We start from the raw sequence: 19438 nt of genomic DNA, 5'->3' as shown, positions 1-19438 counted from the left end.
CTCCTTCTCCTCTCCTCTCGTCTCTCTCCTCCCCCTCCCTCTTCTCCTCTCCCTCCTCTCCTCTCCTCTCCTCTCCTCTCCTCTCTCCTCTCCTCTCCCCCCCCCCCCCCCCCCCCCCACTCTTCTCCTCCCCTCTCCTCTATATTTTTGTTGTAGCTACAGTCTCTGCTAGACCTAACAGTCAACATCATCTGGAAAATGATACTTATCGTGGTGGTGTCGGGGGGGGGGGGGGGGGGGGGGGGGAGAGAGGTGCGCATGTATAATGTTTACCGGCGTATAAACAGATGTTATAAAGACAGCCTTTATGTGAATGAGCTGGTTCTTCCTCTTCAAGTAGTGCCATTGTGCTTGCTTTAAGCTGAGTAGGATGTCTCCCAGGGCATATGGCCTCTGTGGTTGTATTTCCGGCTCTCTTAATTGTTGTGTATGGTATAGCTTCATTAGGGCAGACTGGTCTATAAGCTGCTGTAGTAATCTGGTATAATGTCTAGTAGCCACACAAATTACAAACCAGCCCCTTGCTTACAGAAGAGGTGGGAAATGTGGATCTCATTATGAAGGGGGGAGTGGGGGACAATTATTGTCTTAAGACACTAATGTGATGGATTGAGAGTGTTTAGTAGCGTATTACCGCCATCCCGCATTGCGCACCTCACCAGCAGAGAAACGGCTCTCAAGAAATGTACATTTTTACCGATGAATTCTTCTTCGGCCACTTCCTCTCATCATGAAGATAAATGTTAGTAATCAGTAATTAAGAGGCAGTTGAAACACACTCACCCATGCACATACACACACACACACACACACACACACACACACACACACACACACACACACACATAGACCGATACCAAACCGCACTCACACACGCACAAACACACAGACACACAAACACATGCATATGCATAAATTACTGCTTACACAAGCGTATACCGCAAACACACCAATTCATCAACCCTCAGCACTGGGAAGCAGCCATATGTTGTACTGCTGCCCGTCCGGCCTACAGACTTCCAGAACACACACAGGCTGCCCTAATTGACTTGTAAAAACTCACCAATATGCACTTTATGGAACAAACTTCAGACCAGCCCCAGAAGGTCTGATATCAACTTTTGCAGAGTGAACAATTCTCAAGTCTCCACCACAGAAACTAACCTTATTCCAAATCTCCAAAGCATTTTTCTCCCCCCTTTCAAGATAAAAAAAAGGTTGGGCCGTATCAAAGAGGCCAGACGACTGATATGTTTAGGGTCTGTGTGAAGTCATTTTTTTAGCTTGGTAGGGAGGCTGGTAGTGGATACGATCAAGGCAGAAGGCCGTGAGGTAAAGCAGGCTGTTGTCTCCCGCTCCCCAGCCTCTTTGTGCATCTGTGTGCTGACAGGTCGGAGCCAGGTGCTATTTCTGGAAGGCTCCTGTGATCCTTGCGCTGCCGTCTTTGTTGTGGGCGTGGCGTGCATCGTCCGCCGCGCTGATCCATGATGGATGATCCCGGGTCTTTGCGCGCTACACGACCCGCGCTCATTCACACTCGGTGTCTGCGAGGCGAAGACAGAAGGAGTTTCCGTCTTTTCAAATTCTGTGGAGCGATAGAGGCAGGATGCGACTTTTCACAGCCAGGCCTTAACCCAGTTGGTACTCCCGAACCACCCCTCATACACCGCCACCTCCACCTCTACCATCCCTCCTCCACTGCCACCTCCAACTCCCTGTTCCTCCTCCACCTCCACCCATCCCTCCTCCATCATCCCTCCTTCACCACAACCTTCTCCACCACACCTCCAACTCCCACCACCCCTCCCCATCCCTCCTCCACCACAACCTCCCCATCCCTCCTCAACCTTCACCTCCACCAGCCCTCCCTCACCCTCCACCTCCACCATTGACCCAGAAGGTTGGGTCAATGTCTTCTCACCTCTTCTCCCATGGACTCCATGGTGACCCTGTGCATTTACAATGTAAAGCCATCAACACCTCACACTACACCTAACCTGCACTTATCTCTGTTTCAATCTCGCCCTTCCCTTCGGCCTGACAGGCCTTTTAGTGTGGGCCCTCTTTTATGATTGGAGTTTGTTTTTTCTTGGGTTGCATGTTGTCATAGTCCTGGTACTGAAACCCCTCCCACCTGAGTAAGGAATGTAGGTGTGCTGCTCATCCTCTGTCAATTTTATCTATCTATCAATCTATCTATCTCACAGTATAGATCTCTCTCTCGCTCTCTCTCTCTCCTCTCTCTCTCTCTCTTCTCTCTCTCTCTCTCTCTCTCTCTCTCTCTCTCTCTCTCTCTCACTCTCTCTCTCTCTCTCGCTCTCTCTTTTTACTTAAATCAGAGAATAATGAAACCATAAAAAAGGAGTGCAGAAGCAAGCTCCTCCGTGCTTTGCAGGACGTCTGGATGATCCAAGCTTTAACCAGAGTGAGGGACAGTTAAAGTGAGAGGCAGTGAAAGTCATCAAACACGCCCACTTCTCTCTTTTGTCAGTGAGATGCAATTACAGAGAGACAGTGCTCAGATCCTTGCCCTGCAGCCTACAGGGCAAGGCTGTGTGTGTGTGTGTGTGGTGTGTGTGTGCTGTGTGTGTGTGTGTGTGTGTTGGTGTGTGTGTTGTGTGTGTGTGTGTGTGTGTGTGTGTGTGTGGTGTGTGTGTGTGTGTGTGTGTGTGTATATGTATCTGTGTGTATGTGTGGGTTTGTGCGGGTATGTAGGTTTGTGTGTGTGAGTGTGTGAGAAGGTGGATGGGTACAGTATTGTTGTATGTTGTTGTTATTATTGTATGTTTATTTAACAGTAATGGGGGTCAGGGTTGGAATTTTGACCTCTTTGCGCACTCTCTCTATTCTCTCTCTCTCTCTCTCTCTCTCTCTCTCTCTCTCTCTCTGAGTATTGTGTTGAACCACAGGCCTGATTCTAAAGTTGACATAGTGTACCTGAAATCTCAATCGGCATGGGGTGGCAACATTTAATACATGCCTTTACGGTCCAATGCGGAATACGGACTTAGCTGGTCAGTCTATACATTTGACACATTTTTTTATTTAAACTGTAAAGATTTACAGTTTAGTAAAGTAAGTAGTACAAAAACACAAAAACACGTCATTAGAACAAGAGTTCTGAAAAGGGAATCTATGCTTCCAACTCCTATAAAGTAACCCTAATAATCCATGTATTCCCAAGTGGTTGTATTTGATCTCAGTACGTCTCATGGAGAAGTCACATCCAGTGTCGGAGCTGGAGACGTAAGACAAATCATTACTCACAAATGCCGGCATTTCCCCACACTGTCACTCGATTCAAAACGTTGGCCTACGTGTGACAGCTGGGAAAAGCGGCGTAGGAATATGAATTCTGCTCATTGTACCAGGAAGGGCATTCGGTGATGCGTCTTGTCCCGACCTCAAGGAAAGCAATGCTGATCAGGGCCAAAGTAAACCAGGAGCAGAACGGGAGTGTCCTGGGTGGTTTAGGGAAAGGCAGCTCATGTCAGAAGCCAGACCGCTCTCTCTGTCTAATAGCTGGCTGACTAAGCCCTGATATTCACCCATGATGTAAACATGGAGCCACTGCAGCATCAGAACACTGCAGCATTGTGTCCCTGTCCGCAGCATTGTGTGTGTGTGTGTGTGTGTGTGTGTGTGTGTGTGTGTGTGTGTGTGTGTGTGTGTGTGTGTGTGTGTGTGTGTGGTTGTGTGTGTGTCTGTGTGTTTGTGTATGTATGTGTGTGTGTGTGTGTGTGTGTGTGTGTGTGTGTGTGTGTGTGCGTGCGTGTGTCTGTGTGTTTGTGTATGTGTGTGTGTGTGTGTGTGTGTGGTGTGTGTGTGTGTGTGTGTGTTGTGTGTGTGTGTGTGTGTGTGTGGTGTGTGTGTGTGTGTGTGTGTGTGTTTGTGGGTGTATGCCTGTTATGCATGTGTGTGTGTTTGTGTGTGTGTGCTGTCTGTGTGGCATGTGTGTGTGGGTGTGTATGTGTGTGATTCATTTGTTGGCATGGCTGTTTGGATCCTTCTGTTGATTGGATCTCGTCATTAGTACTGATGTATAGCTCTGTCAGTTTTAGAGCAAACTGGTTTCTTTGTCATAATGTTTATGGAGAGGATTTTAACAGTAATTCTTGTATATTCTTGGAGTGTACTTCAGAGTTACCATGACCAAATATGGCATGGAAACAATACAATCTCTGGGATTGACAAGTCTTGTCGTAGTTGGCATTTGTGGTTTTGATGCCAGATGAAAAATCTCTCTTTAGCAGTAGAATGAATGTTGACTCTGCAGCGATTGAACTGGTTCTTTGTCTGATTTTTGCTGCTAGGCCATGACAATAGTGCCCTCTACTGGTAAATACTGGGGATGATTGAAATTGATACCTGTCATCCTACAAAGACTATTATCAATCACTCCACTTGAACTGTGCCATCTCAGTTGTATTGATTGATTGTGGTTGTATTGATTTTATAAAAAATAAAATATATAGATACTTTAAGCTGCCATGCTTATTTAAGATGTCAGAATAATTTATTTATTTAGTTTTTTGGTTAGCTGTTGTCATTTACATTTCTCATTCTTACATGGTAGACTCAGTCTACCATGTAAGAATGAGACATGGTATTCTTAATGACACTTAATGCAAACAAACGAAAAGGAAGGAATAAAAAATAAATACATATATATATATATATATATATATATATATATACTGTATATATATCAATCATCTTCTAACCCTCCTTTTCTCTGTGTCCCCAGGTCTCCTGGGATCCTGACGCCAGTCTGTGTTTCACGAGTATGGTGAAGAGCTGATCCAGCAGCAAAACAGCCCCTCTCCCTGCGGTACCTGCTACTGGAGCTATACTGATTTCTACGACCCAGAGGACCATGCTTCTGCACCCCAGATAACGCCTCCGAGGACCAGGCCTTCACAGCGTGCCTTGTGCACCATGGCAGGAGAGGCTCAGCATTCCCATGCTGTCAAAGAGCTGGACGCAGAGTCCAAACTGCAGGATGCCGGGACCTCGCTGGAGAAGCACAGTGACAAAACCAAAAAACACTCATTGGCGCACTTTCCAAGCACTGGTAACGAGGCCAGGCCTGACGGCCGAGGGGCCAAGACCGACAAACTAGAGAAGGAGAGGGATTGTACTCAGCAGCGAGAGGCTGTCATACGACCACAAAAGGCTGGGAAGATTGACTTCAGGTCCCTGCAGAATAGACCCAAATGTTCCACTGACAGGCCTTGGCCCAGCGGCAAGAGCAGCCCCCAGTCGCCGAGCGGGAAAGGCCGCAGTCGAGACAAGGCCAAGCGCTCAGGGAAGTCCGAGCGAGGTAACCCTCAACAGCTGTACCGACTGAGCATCACCAACCCACGCTCCAACCCCACCATTGGCATCGCCTACCCGCAGCAGAAGGTCTCCCCACCCAAGAAGCTGGAAGCCAGCCGCGGGCCGGTCTCCGGGAGCTACAGGTTCCACGTCCCCAGCATCCCGGAGAGAGAGGCCGAGCTGCACCAAGAGGACCTGAGCTACAACCGCTGCTTCCAGGAGGCTTCTCCCAACCTTACCTCCCCAAGCTATACCTCACAGACACCGACCTCCACATGTGGTACCTCCGCCCATCAGCATTCAGCCATGACCCAGCAGCAGCAGCAGCAGTCGGCCGCAATGGAGAACATCAGTGCACAGCCCAACAGCCAGCAGCTCCTGGCAGATTTTCAACTGAGTTGCTCCAATGCATGGCCGTCTCCAGAGAGGATTTTTAATGGTGCTAACTATGGGATTTCGTCCCAAAAATCGACAACTCTCTCTGAGGTCAACAAGGCGGGTGTCTTTGCATCTGCTCCGTTTCAGTATGGATACCAGTTTCTGGAAGACTCCAGCGCCAGCCCTTTCTCTTGTGAACAGAACTCTCAGTCGCAAGACTTCACAGACTCTTCGCATGTTTCTGCACACGTGAACCACACCTCTTTTTCATTCGCAATGGGAGGGGAACTAACTTCGAGTAACACTCAGTTCTGTAAGGATCCACAGCAGGAGGAGCGTACCTGTTACCCAACCCCACTGTCGTCGCAGTACACCCCAGTTCCACCGGGGGCAGCATCATCTCTGCTCTGTCCCAGGAGTCAGAGCGAGGACTCCACTAGTAGCGACAGCTCCGGCTCCAGCACACAGCACCCTGAACAGGGGAAAAACACCCTACAAAAGAGCACAGAGGATTTTGGACAGGCAAATAATGGGGACCTGGCTATTGATGCTGGGGGTAAGAGTAATGGACACCCAAAAGACACAGGTGCCAACCAGAGAGCACTTATTCAAGGAAGCGTGCATCATTCAAGAAGTAATTCACAAGGTCCAAGTAGCCAATTACACTTTGCTAACAAAACTTATCAAAGCTCTTCACACAATAACATTCACTTGGGCTCAGGGCCTTTTGATAAAAAAATCAACAACAAGGTACATAACAGAATACCACACTCGACATATTTATCAGTTGAGCAACAAACGATCCCATTTGCTGATATGAATGAAAAGTTTCAGTTCCAAGACCAAAGGCCCAATTCGTCAAAAAATGGCATCATGCCCTGGCAACAGCTACGGCAAACTTCAAGCCAGAACAAAATAGAGCTGTCGAGGCAACTTAATAACCAAAAACTGGCTTACATGGTTTCTCCCTCTGACTGGCAGGATGATTGTAAATCCCATAAGAATGCCCCCACGAAAACTCCTAACTCCTTTCAAAACAATAAAACAAACGATGTTTTTTCGAACCAAAGACCAGATGCTATTAAACATGGCAGCAGCAATGCTATGCCAAATTACAAAGCAGAGGCAAACCACGCACAGGTCTGTGAGCCAAAAAATAAACAGTCCCGTAACTATAGCTATCCACCATTACAGGTAGCCCCCGTGGGCCGTATGATGGTGTCCCCGTATGAGTCCCCTTTGCCTTCTCCTCTGCTGTCACCAGTGCATAACCCAACTTCCAGCAGCACCTGCTCCTCGCTCTCTCCAGCATCCACCAGTCCTGTTAACCATAGCTCAGAGGATGGCCCGATGTCGAAGACAGGCGTCCCTCCAACATTTTATCACCAGCACCAGACCAAGACACAGTTGCCCTCAGACCACTTGGGAAACAATTCTCATCATTTCCACTCTGAAGTCCCCCGAAATATGCCTTATGGGTCGGACAGAGGAAAAGACGACATGCTGAGCTACCTGCACAACGGTGTGAACCCTAAAAATAATATGGATGGAAACAAGGGTTTCATGGACAGCTTTGGACTGGAACATCATCAACCACCGCCGCCATACTCAGCGCATCAGCTGCTTGCCACTTCCTTAGCAACGGCTAATCTGGACCAGTTAGATGTGGTGCTGACGTGTAAGCAGTGTGATCAGAATTTCAACAACCTGGCCTCGTTCTTGGGTCATAAACAGTATTGCTCTCAGCATTCTTTCTCACACATTGACCTCAAAGACATATCCAAGATGGAAGATGGCAGAAAGTTTCACGCAGACCCATCAAAGGTTCAGACACATGGTGCTAACACATCCATACCGAGATGTCCATCAGATCTTCATCTATCTCTTTTGGGCCTTAATAAAAATGGAGAGCTGATGTGTGACGGTGAAACAAAAGGCGATCACAAGGAGGATCAACTCAAACTCAGTTTGTTCTCTGGATCTGGCAATCTACCTGTCCCTCTTCCTGAGTTGGAAATGGAGGATGCTAAGCTAGACAGTTTAATTACAGAAGCGTTGAATGGACTGGGATATCAGTCAGATAATGCAGAGATAGACAGCAGTTTTATTGATGCATTTGCTGACGATGATCTTACCACTATCAAAACAACTTCGAACAAACAATCTTTGAAAAACAAAGAGTCCATTGCCACTGACTGTAAAAGCAAAACTATAAAAGAGGACAGGAATTCGACAGAATCAAAGTATCTGTATGACTCCAATGATAAACACGAAACAGACAAGTATACAGAGATCAAATTTGAGAAAATGTCTCTGAATATGGAGAAAGATGAGAAAATGATCATAAAGAAAGAGACCTCTCCTAAACAATCGCAAATCTCCCCTCAGGGGATGTTGAGGGAAAGAGATATTAAAGAAACAGATGCTAGTAAACAGTTTTCAAGTGAGGATTTCCGCGCTCCCCGATTAGTCCTCAGCAGCAAGTTTGCTGAGCGTTGCGGTCTTAAAGGTTTTCAGGACAGCTCGGTGTCCAGAGCATCCACACAAACACAATCCCAGCCATCCACTGCAACCCAAACATCTCCACCAACAACCAAAGCCATCAAAGAGAATAAACGAAAAAGAAGCAGTGGTGGCACTTGGAGCAAGGAGCTTATTCACAAGATAGTTCAACAGAAGAACAAGCTTCATAAGCTCCACGTTAAAGGAACCAAAAACCTTCAGTTCTCTCTTGTCATGGACAAAGTCACTCCCAGCGTGCAGAACCCAGCCTTTGGAGAGTATGATTATGTGTCGGACGCAGATGACGAATGTGAACCCGTGAAAATTGCGACCCAGGGCCGTCTCAGCCAAAGCAGTCGGTGTAAATACACGTACACTAAGGAGAGCAAATGGAGGGCTAGGGGGGAGAGGGAGCAGGCCGCATGGAGACATGAGTCCAAAGAATGCTTTGAAGTGAAGAAGAGTGAAGCGGTGTCCCTCCAACCTGAGAAATATGGTTCCCATCAGAAGGTCAGGAGGCGGGACAGCAGGTCCTCCACCAGCAGCGACCTCAGTACATCTGTGAGCGTTTCTAGCGACAACGTCAGCAGTCCCAAAAGCACTGACCGCACCGACTCAGACTGTGAGAAGAGGACGGAGATGCAGACGAAAGAGTTTCCGGAGCAGAGGGGATCATCGCCGCACAAGTCGTACGACAAGACCCGCACATCTGCAGCACTGTCCTTCACTAAATCTTCCAAAATGGAGAATGCAGATCAGTCTGGTCATTCTTCTGTCAAAGACGGTTCAAAGATCCTCAAGAGCTCTCATTCAAGCCCAGATATTGCTGATATGTCGTCATTATCATCCAAAGCAAATAATGCACTCAAGAACCATGAGAAATGTAAAAACCCACTTACGATATCGAAGTCAGAGTCACATAGCAGAGAAATCGGCACATTTAGTTATGACATGAACACATCACAGAGAACAGACGAAACTCACAAAGACGGCTTGACGGCCCAATCTTGTCATGCTCATATTGAGCAACTACAGCTTGACTCGCCGCAATCCGTCACTGTCAACAAAGAGGATTTGAATCATGAGAAGGAGAGAGGCTCAGAGGGCATAGCAACATGCAAAATAAACGATAGCCCGGGGCAAGAGGCAACACAAGCAAAGTTTACAAACACTGACTTTTTTGATAAGCACAGTGAGGATATCTGCAAGGAGGAAGATGCAGTTGCATTAGGGAAGGACTTTGCCCCCAAGCCTCCATCTCTTTGCAGTTCCTTCATGGATGACGTGTGCCTCTCTCCACCCGAAAGCCACGATTCATTACTACAAAAAGACACATCTCACCTCATGCCTTATCCTCTTGATCAGGACAACGGACTGATGAAGTCCCCACTGTCGTTTGACACATCATCTGTGTTTGGGGACCTGACGGTGGCAGGGTTTGATAACAGTCTTTATTCAGACATCCCTTTGCAGAAAGAGGGGTTCAGCTCAATAGAAAACACACTTGATAAGAAGGAAGCTTTTGATTCCTCTTTCTCTCCCTTTTTGGAACAACGAGAGTGGAGCCTTATGGTGGATGTCAGTCCAGTGCTACCAGAGGAGATTTCTCAGTACAAGGGAGACGAAGTGAAATCCAATGAAAATAAATCTGATTTTAATCACGTTCCTTTATCTCTGCCAGATAAAATCATGGACTACAGTGCAAATCTAAACAGCTGTGCGTCAGAAGACGAGCTCGAGATTAAGAGAATTGTGAGTGAACTTGAGAACCAGCTACAGACGACGAAGATACAGAGTCCGGCACTGCTCCCCGAAAACACCCGAAAACATCTGCAAATGAGCAAGTTCTCTCCCCTCCGGCTGATCGATGATTCTGACAATGATGGCACCGGTCTGGATATTCACTGTCCTGTGCAATCCTTGAGCGTGCCGGTCAGCAGTCTCTCATCCGAACATTTTACCGACCAGGTTCTACCGTGGTCTAGTCCATTCCAGTTTGACCTGATTGAGGTGGACCAAAATACTCCGACACACAATGAGCCGGGGCCTCTTGAACATTTCAGCGAAAGGGAAGACGAGGTGACGGATATAGGTACAAGTGTACATTCAACACAGAATGAATCAGCATTGTTACAAATCAGCGAGCACACAGCTGAACACACAAACTGTGACAAAGAAAAAACTCTTACAGAAACAAAGGAAGAAATTCTGGAAGAGAAAAGATACACCGAGAATCTTATTAAAAGCCTGGAGGTGATTTCAGACTCTATTTTCAAAGAAGAATCCATTATATCGGAAAAACAGGAGATGAATGTCAGCCCACGCAAAGGCCAACTTGATCCAGAAATTGAATGTCAACTATCTGATGCAATAGACAGAGAAGATCACAGCGAGGGGGAAGTCATTACAGAGACGGACAATATATTAATGTCTCCAAATATCATTGAGCAAAAACAGGCTATTGAATTCATTCTGAATGAGTCACAGTCTCTGTCTCTGTCCAACACCACTGAGCCCATTGCTGATGGAATCCGCCCGATTGTGCTGCAGTCAAGTGAACCCTTAGAGAGCAATAATAATGGGGCCAACACAGATGATGTATCCCTTCAGAAAGATATTACGCTTGACAGCAACACCATGGAGTCTGCCTATGGTTCAGGAGAGATGGAGGGTTCTGATGTGGTGCAGGGGACTTGTGCGAACAGTAATGCATTGGACAATCTAAATAAACTCTTCAAAAGCAATATGGACGATGACAAACACTCCGCCATAGACAGTCAAGAGGAGGAAGAAGAGGCAGTTAAGGGAATCACTAGTGACTCAGATGCCCATTCCCCCTCAGCAGACAATGCTGCTGATGCCGAAAAAGAGCTGAGTGAGAATATCGAGGATGTGAAGGAAACAAGCTTGCTACAGAGGGCTTCTGAGTTCCATGCTGACAGTGCTCATCTGTATTCAACCTTTGCTGAGCAACAGGGACTGGGTACTTCTGAACATCTACAAGAGGATAGCAACATGCAGACCACCATCACAAAACAAGAGGATTTTGTTGGTCATGTTGCCCATCAAAACTACAGCCACACCGAGATGTACAGTGCTGTTCTTGCAGCCGAAAGTCCCCTGGAGGTAGTGACCACAGAAAAACTTTACAGCCCAATATTGATGGAAACCAACGCAGAATGCCAGGGTAGAAACAGCCCAGAAGCTCCAACCACCGAGGGAGAAAGTAGTATGTTGATGATGCAGCCACAGTTTAGCGACATCCAGAAGGGTCCAGATTATTGTAAAGTGAATCCCCCACAAACTAAATCGGATGTTCAATCCAACAGTATTCAGGAGCAAGTAGAAGAGCTTCCGACTGTCGAAGACAGCGGGGCACAACTTCCACAAGAAGATCTCGTGGCAAGCCTCAAAAGTTCACCCTGCAGCAGGAATATGGATGCAGAACATATTCAATGTACCTCATATCCTGCTTCACCTGCCAATCTTCCCATCATTCCAATTTCTCCAGTACCGTCCTTGGAAAATGTGGAAATGCAAGAGAATACATGTCAGTCACAAAGCAATTGTGACAGTACAACCATCGAGCAAGAACCACTTCCAAACACACCTTCTTCACCATTCCCAAGCAGCAAAGGGGAAACTGAACACATCGATGAGGCAGAGGACATCGACCAGCCATTGACCACAGCAGCAGAGATGGAGTATACTTTAATTAGTCCCCCTCATTTGGATCTTGGGATTAACGGGTGTAAAACGTTGAGCGATGAAACCAGCTCTGCCGAACCACTTCCGCCGAGCACCGTGGCAGATCCACCCGAGGCATCAGATGATGTTACAAAGAGGGACGACACTTTGTATGATTTTAGACTCAGCCCCCTGGACTACAATTGCATCTCAAATGACCCCCCACAGCTCAAGCATTATGACTACATCCCTATATCACCAGAGAATGATGCAGAGGATAAAGAGATGGTCCAGAGTCCCAGAAAGATTGGTGAACCGTGTGAGCTCAGGATTGACCCAGCACTGATGTCCATCAAAAACACACCAGACGAAGGAACAGAAGAGCCATCAAAGACAGATTCACAAGCTCAACTGATTTTACCAGACGAACCTCAGGGCAGCGATGACAGCCAATGTCTTAAATATCCTTGCATTGCATTGGATTTTCCCCCTCACAATAAATGCACAGATTCCTCAAGCGATGTCAATACAACTGTGGAAGTTGACCATAACACGGTCAAATCCATTGATCCTGTCAACGTCGACGTCATGAGTCAAGCTGGATCAGGTGATGATAGCGCTCTGTGTATGCAAGAAACCGCAACAAAATACCACAGAGAAGACACATCGGACGGCTTGTTCGCCTTGAAGCCCCTGATCATCTGTGAAAAGGTGGATGCTTTACAAAAACAACTAGCAATAGAGAACAAACTTCAAAAAACCATAGTCAACCATCTACAAGGGGATGCCTCGCCAAAAATGGCAGATGAGAGGAGCAACATGCAACAGGGGAAAGCACTCTGTGACATCTGTTCCATGTGCTTCAGGACAGTCCCAGGGTTAAAAAGACACAAGGCAATGAAACATTCAGTCAAAGCAGACAAAAACATTATCCTGGACATTCCAAATCATCAGAGGAATATTCTCAGTTCCAAACCACCATCAACTACCGAGAAGCGCCTCAAAGATAATTCACAACGGTGCTTCCAGAACAAAATACATGGACTGTCTAAAAGTCTCCATACTGAGATAAATGATGCTGTAATCCCATTGAATACGTCAGAGTCAGATATGATCATAGAGCATAAGGCACCGGAGTCAGCTGTTACACTGGCAGCAGATGAAATAACCAACCATAAGCCTTCCCTGTCTACAAAGGTAAAGAAAATGTACAAAGCCAGGAAGAACAAAAACAGCGAAGTAAGCGACCAGACAGACTCTTTCTCAGATGAGCTTCTGAAAATATTGAAAACAGACATTTTACAAGCGATAACTCCTGAATTCCAAAACCATGGAATTCAAGAGCTCTCTGAGTCATCTGAAGCCCAAATAAAAATAAACAATCTGCTAAACAAGACAATTACTGAAACTCAAGAGTTTCCAAACTGTGTTGCCTCAAACTGTGGCTTGGATAGCCTAACCAAAAATCCCACAAAAGATGCAAATCTCTCAAATGAAATAAGCAAAGTAAAGCTAAACAAAACTGACACTGACGGACTGGAATGCAGAAGTTTGAATGAGACGGTCAATGGAGAAGAATCATCTAAGGACATTAGAGAGGATTGTGGACCTCCACACAAGGAGACGACTGAAGAATCTTGTGAACTAAGTGTGAATGTAGATGTGGTTGAAGAAAAGAAAAAAATTCAAGAAAATAAAGAAGTCCCAGAGAAGAAAGTTGCACAGGAAGTACTTCAAACAGTGTTAGTCAAGTTAGAATGTGAGAAAACAAGAGCTCCTTCAGAGGAAGCAGATGACCCTCTCTCCGCCCCGGTTAAAGGTTTTCTCGACGACGATGCCACATTTTCACAGCTCTTCCCCAGAGACGAGGACACAAAGAGGAAAAAGCCTCCTCGAGTTTACAGCAAGAAGAACAAAAGACAGAAGCTCTCCCCTGATACACATACGCTACAAGACTGCCCTCCTTCTCAAGACCAATGCGCTGACAATCAAACTGACAAAACATTGAACAACAGTCAAAGAAACCACTGTGAATATGAGACAATATCTATTGATGATGCCATCATGTTGAATATGTGCCACAACAGCTCCTTGAAGGGGGATCCCAAGACGGCGTCAGAAATCAATCAAAGTGTCAGTGATCATGAAAAAATCCCTGATAATCACCAGAAGCCTGTCAGCAACCACTTAAGTCCAATCGAAGGCTCTATTGATAAATCCTTAGTGGAAAGGAGCAGCTTGAGCGACAATGCAAGTCTACCTGCTGAGCAAAAGGTATCTTCTGACCCAATCAAATCCAAAGAAGATGTGCAGACCACACAATGCTCTGTGAAGCCTCCTCAGGCCCCCCATCCTCCAGAACCAAGTGTCACAGACAATGTTCCCAATTTCCACAGCATTGACATTCAGAATATCAAGACCACATTTCAGCTGCCTGAGATCCAGTTCTTTGAGTCTAGTAAAGACATCACTGTGGGTCCTCCCATAGCAGCACCTGACCCAGAGAACAAAGACACAGAGAAATCCAAGAAACCAACAGAACGCAGAGGCAGGAAGCGTCAGGATGGAAGCCTAAAGGTGAAGGAAAAGGAGTACAAGTGCAAGGTGTGCTTCACCTGGTTCCTCACACTGGGTGAGCTGAACTTCCATAAGCTCTCGCACAACCCCTCCCCGCCGCCCACCTGCTATATGTGTGTCCAGCGTAAGTTCAGCTCCAGGGAGCAACTGAGAGACCACTTGAGAGAGAAACATGCCAAGAACAAAGCGGGCATCTGGACATGTGGGATGTGCCTGAAAGAGATATCCGATGTCTGGATGTACAATGAACACTTGCGCGAGCATGCCACCCAGTTTGCCCGGAAGGGCCAAACACAGGGGTCGATGCTAGGTATTCCAGGCACCCTCATGCAGGAGACGGCTGTGAAGAACTTCATCACCTCAATCATGCAACACCGGCCTTCCAAAGCCAACAAAGAATCCACCAAAGTCCAAAAGGCTCAAGAGAAACCAGCAGTTCCTGACATGCCGGTGGGGGAGGGGAAGACTGCTGCTGCCGAGAGAGTGGAACCCAAAGTTCAGAAAAGCAAAAACAGTAACGGAACCAGTGAGAAGCCAGTCGAGGTCGTCCACAAAACAGACACGCCTAGAAATGTTGAGATGCATCCTAACTGCAAAGATCCCTCCAGAGACTGCCATCACTGCGGGAAACAGTTCCCTAAGCCATTCAAGCTCCAGAGACATCTGGTGGTTCACAACTTGGAGAAGATCTTCCTATGTCATAAATGTCCAGTTTCATACCAGGAGGCCCAAGAACTAAAAGACCACCTAAAGACGGTGCACGAGGAGATGGAAGACTTCGAGTCAAAACATACAACCCTCTACACCTGTGAGCTCTGTGCTGATGTCATGCACGTGATCAAGAAATCCTTCATTTGCAGCACATGCAACTACACCTTTTCTAAAAAGGAGCAGTTTGACCGTCACATGGAAAAACATCTGTTGGGGGGAAACAAGATTTTCAAGTTCAAAGGGGTGCTTAGACCTGTGAAAGCGGCTACCTCTAAAGACAACGTGACGTCAGACTTCCCCCCAGGCAAGAAGAGGAAAATCATGAGCGAGTGTATGCAAGAAAACAGCTCAGACAGTGGGATAGCCAGCGTTGGCTCCCTGCACTTGAACCCAAGTTCTGAAACGCCGTCTTCAAAATCAAACGTAACCGTGGCTGACGACTCCACACAGACGAGCACCAACGTCTATCGCAACGACCCACAGAGTACGAGTGTTAAAACGGAGGACGATGTTGAGGAATATCCAGACCCCTTTGGGGAACTCGATCAATGTTCCTTTCACAATGAATCATCAGAATCGGAATCACCCCAGAAAGAGGAAAGATATCCCAGCATGTTGCCAGCGCTGCCAGTGAAAGAGGGTTGTGAAAGACCCGCTTCTGAATTATGCGATGTTAAGGAGGAGGAGGACGAGGTGGCGGGTATCCCGGCAGAGGCAACATCTCGGCGGTTAGCCTCTAAAGAGAACAGTGACGTTGGACAAGAGCGGGGGAGAGAAAAGCCCCCCTCAGCTGACAGCGGCACAGCCGACGCCAGGGAGAAAGCATCAGAGAGTAGGTGTTCGGTCGCATCCAGCGAGGATTTGCCCGGTTCAACAAGAAATCCATCTGTAGCAAACAACCAGACCTCAGAAAAGTCTCACATAGATCAACAGAGAGACGATAGCCAGGGGAAAGAATCGTACAAGCCTAACGGCAGCAATGACGGGAGGCAGGACAATCTATCAAACAGTACTGAGCCGCAAGCAAGCAGTCCGACGAAAGACAAAGCGTCCCTGATGAAAACCAATGAAGGCTGTAGAACCAGCACGACGAGGCCATCGGAACCAACTCAGACCATCAAAGGGTCATCAAATGGCTCAGACTTAATCGAGGACAGGGAGTCTCTGAGACAGCAAAAGAAAAGGAAAGAGATGAAGTCTCCCTGTAGCTCGCAGAGAATCTGCTCTCCTGCCACGCGTGAGAATCTTGATGTTGACGCAAAGACGAAAAAGAAGTTTCGTCTCAACAAGAGCGAGAGCCCTTCATCGCAAAAGAAACCAGAGGGCCCGAGCGATTATGCAGTGCTCTCTTCAGTCAGGGACGATGTTGTGAGCAACAAGATTATCTCCAAGAGCAAAACGTCCAATCTGGGCTTGCAGGCCAAGAGGGGCTTGCTTGACAACTGCCTTTCAAAGAAAGCAGAGATTGTAGCCCATGTGAATGGGGATTGCAAGGCGAAAAAGGGAACTTTAGGACGTTGTTTGCAGTCTCCAGTATCTAAGGGATCATCGACTCCTAAGAACAATTCCCTGAATAAGCCTCGGCCGAAGATTGGAGTCAGGTCGATGGAAAGCCATTCCTACCGGACCGCAGAGTCTCAGAACCACCTCCTGAGCCAACTATTTGGCCAAAAACTCACTAGCTTTAAGATTCCTTTAAGAAAGGACACATCGGAATCAATGAACTGAGGGGTGGGCTGTGGGATCTGTGAAAAGGAGACTGCATTGTTTGCAGTTACAAATTATTATGACAATTCATTATGGTGAATGAGATTGCACAGCTCTTTTCTGTGAAATGAAATTCTTAATACTTGTATAGTCACTTTATGTCTTCTTTTGAAAGGTGTTTTTTTTATTACAAACACAAATTTACAAATGTGAGGACTGATTAACTTTTAGTCAACGATGCTTGTTGGGCTATCATGAATTTGTTTATCTGCTAATTCATTTTTTTGGACAATTTCCATTTCAGAGATTATATTTCATCCATACACCTAAAGGAAAGAAAAAAATAATACTTGAAAATACATTATATTTTTTCAAGAGATGCAAGTTTTGCATTCACAAAATTTTAAGAGTTTATTGTCTTATTTTGTAAAAGTACCGCATAAGAGTTTAACTAATCTAGAATTTTTGTTGCCGCACCTTTTTTTGTTTTTGTTTTTCAACATGCTTATACAAAGATATCAAGCAGAACATGTTTCTCCTTTTGCATTTTGCTTTACTGTACTACATTGACCACATCGATTCATTCTATTAGCTGTATGTATGCATAACATGGTGCTGCAACATGTACGTTTTGTATGGTAATGTGAATGCCAATGTCCTCAGCAAGGAACGCGAGAACCTTTTGCGATTACAGCAATCCAACTGTTTCTCTGTAGCGGTGACAGTAATCCAGCTGGTTCTCTAGTTTCTTCTAAATGGTAACGATACTGTGTAGCCTCCCAGCAGTCCAAGTGTTGGCTGATAGGAAACAAACATAAAGGTTATCTTTGGTATGAACTCAGGTGCATTCAAGGGCCTGTGCGCGGCCCTTCATCCTGTATTAGGAGTTCATCCAACGCACTGATACCGTCACACACAAAAATCACACACTCATCCGTGTCCGTGCTCCAACTTTTTAATCAACCCTCATGTATTTGCTAGAACACAGAAAAGGTGCTGTATCCTGTTCATACTGTATCTTATATTGTATAATAATGTAGGTAGTTTATTTTCTGGTGTAATGCTTCATGTCAAAGATTTATTTTAATAATGTGTATAAGAGACAAAGAGCAAGCAGAAAGGGAAATGCAATGCCTGCAGGCTGTCAAGTGGTTCACCAAGTGCCCCTTTTCAAGTTGGCTAATAAAGATCTGTATCGGTGGCTCCTGCTTTGTGTCTTCCTTCTTGATGCTTTGCTTCACACACGTTCCGAACTCCCACATTCATTTTTTACAACAACCAGGCTGACTGCTTGTCACGTTGACCTCGACTTGGCTCTAGATTTATTATGCTTCAAATCGGTTCAATCATTATTGTTCTTAATGAATCCTCCTATCGTAATTCTCTTGTAAAAACACAAACAGGGCAAGCTGGCCTAACTGTCGTCAGTTAAACGTCTGCAGCAGGACAGGCCGATGTGTCTCAAGCCAGAACCAAGTACACATACGACAAGTTGATCTTCAGAGCTTGAATAAGCAAACACATTGTCAAGATGAGTTTGGCTGGATCGTTGTTAGCACGGGGGAAGTATTGAGAGGTGACATGTTGTGGGTGAAGGAGTATCTCTGTCGTGTGGTTCTCTCACGGTGTCTAAAATGGCTTCTGTTTCCATGTGAGCATGGTTCAACATCACATAGGAATAAAAAGCCATAGCAGACAGAGCGGCATGAGTATAGCAGGACCAGCAGCGATGAGATGGAGCAGTGTTTTCACACCTCGATGATATAGGAGACCTGGGGGGCGAAACAGAGCAGGGGTCATTTATATTTTAGACGGTAGAGGAAGGCAAACAGACAGGAAATAATGGTAATACAAAAAAATGAAAGGTTTTATTTGTGTAGCGCTTTTGTAGACGACAGTCAAATTTTTTACAACTGCCATAAAATACAAGAGTAAAAAAGAAACAATCAGATATGAAATAAAAAAAATATGTTATTTTGTAGCAGGTCTAATGGGAAATAATGTCAATCTTTCATTTCACAATGTTTTGAATTCAATTCCCGGTAATGCTTTCTTGTCATTGCATGTGGGGAGAAGATGAGTGAATATATGAAGACAGGCGTCGTGGTGGTGTGCTGTACACCCAGTGGCCAATCAAGTACAGCCTCAAATGAACAAAGCTCTTGAAATTATTCAGATAGGGACTACAAGATATTTGAGAGAAGAATAGAAGAGGCCCTATAATTGATTGTTAGCTGTGCCTAGTAGATTGCTCCATAACCACATACTGACTGAACAAATAAATAAAATAGAGGTTTGAATATCAGGCCGTGTAGGAATTAGTCTGCTACAGAGGGACAGAGATGCATTCAATGCAGCATGAAATGAACAACGGATCACTCATTAACTGTTCATTTCTACTCAAATGACTTGAAATGATTGCACAGCAGGAAGGCTGGACCGTCACAAAATAACATCTAGAAATTAATTTAGATGTAAAGACGTGATTGGCTTAGACACACATACATTAATTCAGAAAACATGTGTTTCAGTGTCATGAAAATATATTTACAGAACA

At 45.8% G+C, this 19438-nt stretch overlaps 1 protein-coding gene across 1 annotated transcript; it reads left to right on the top strand.

The window, feature by feature from the left end:
• The first annotated feature begins 4757 nt into the window (after positions 1-4757).
• Positions 4758-18082, top strand: znf469 (zinc finger protein 469). The gene has a single exon (XM_030366612.1). It carries the CDS (start codon positions 4939-4941, stop codon positions 16900-16902), a length of 11964 nt encoding a protein of 3987 aa, XP_030222472.1. The 5' UTR covers positions 4758-4938; the 3' UTR covers positions 16903-18082.
• The last annotated feature ends 1356 nt before the right edge of the window (positions 18083-19438 follow it).

The sequence above is a fragment of the Gadus morhua genome, chromosome 9 (genome assembly GCF_902167405.1).
Source record: "Gadus morhua chromosome 9, gadMor3.0, whole genome shotgun sequence".
Lineage (NCBI taxonomy): Eukaryota > Metazoa > Chordata > Actinopteri > Gadiformes > Gadidae > Gadus > Gadus morhua.
This window is presented reverse-complemented; position numbering and strand designations above follow the sequence as displayed.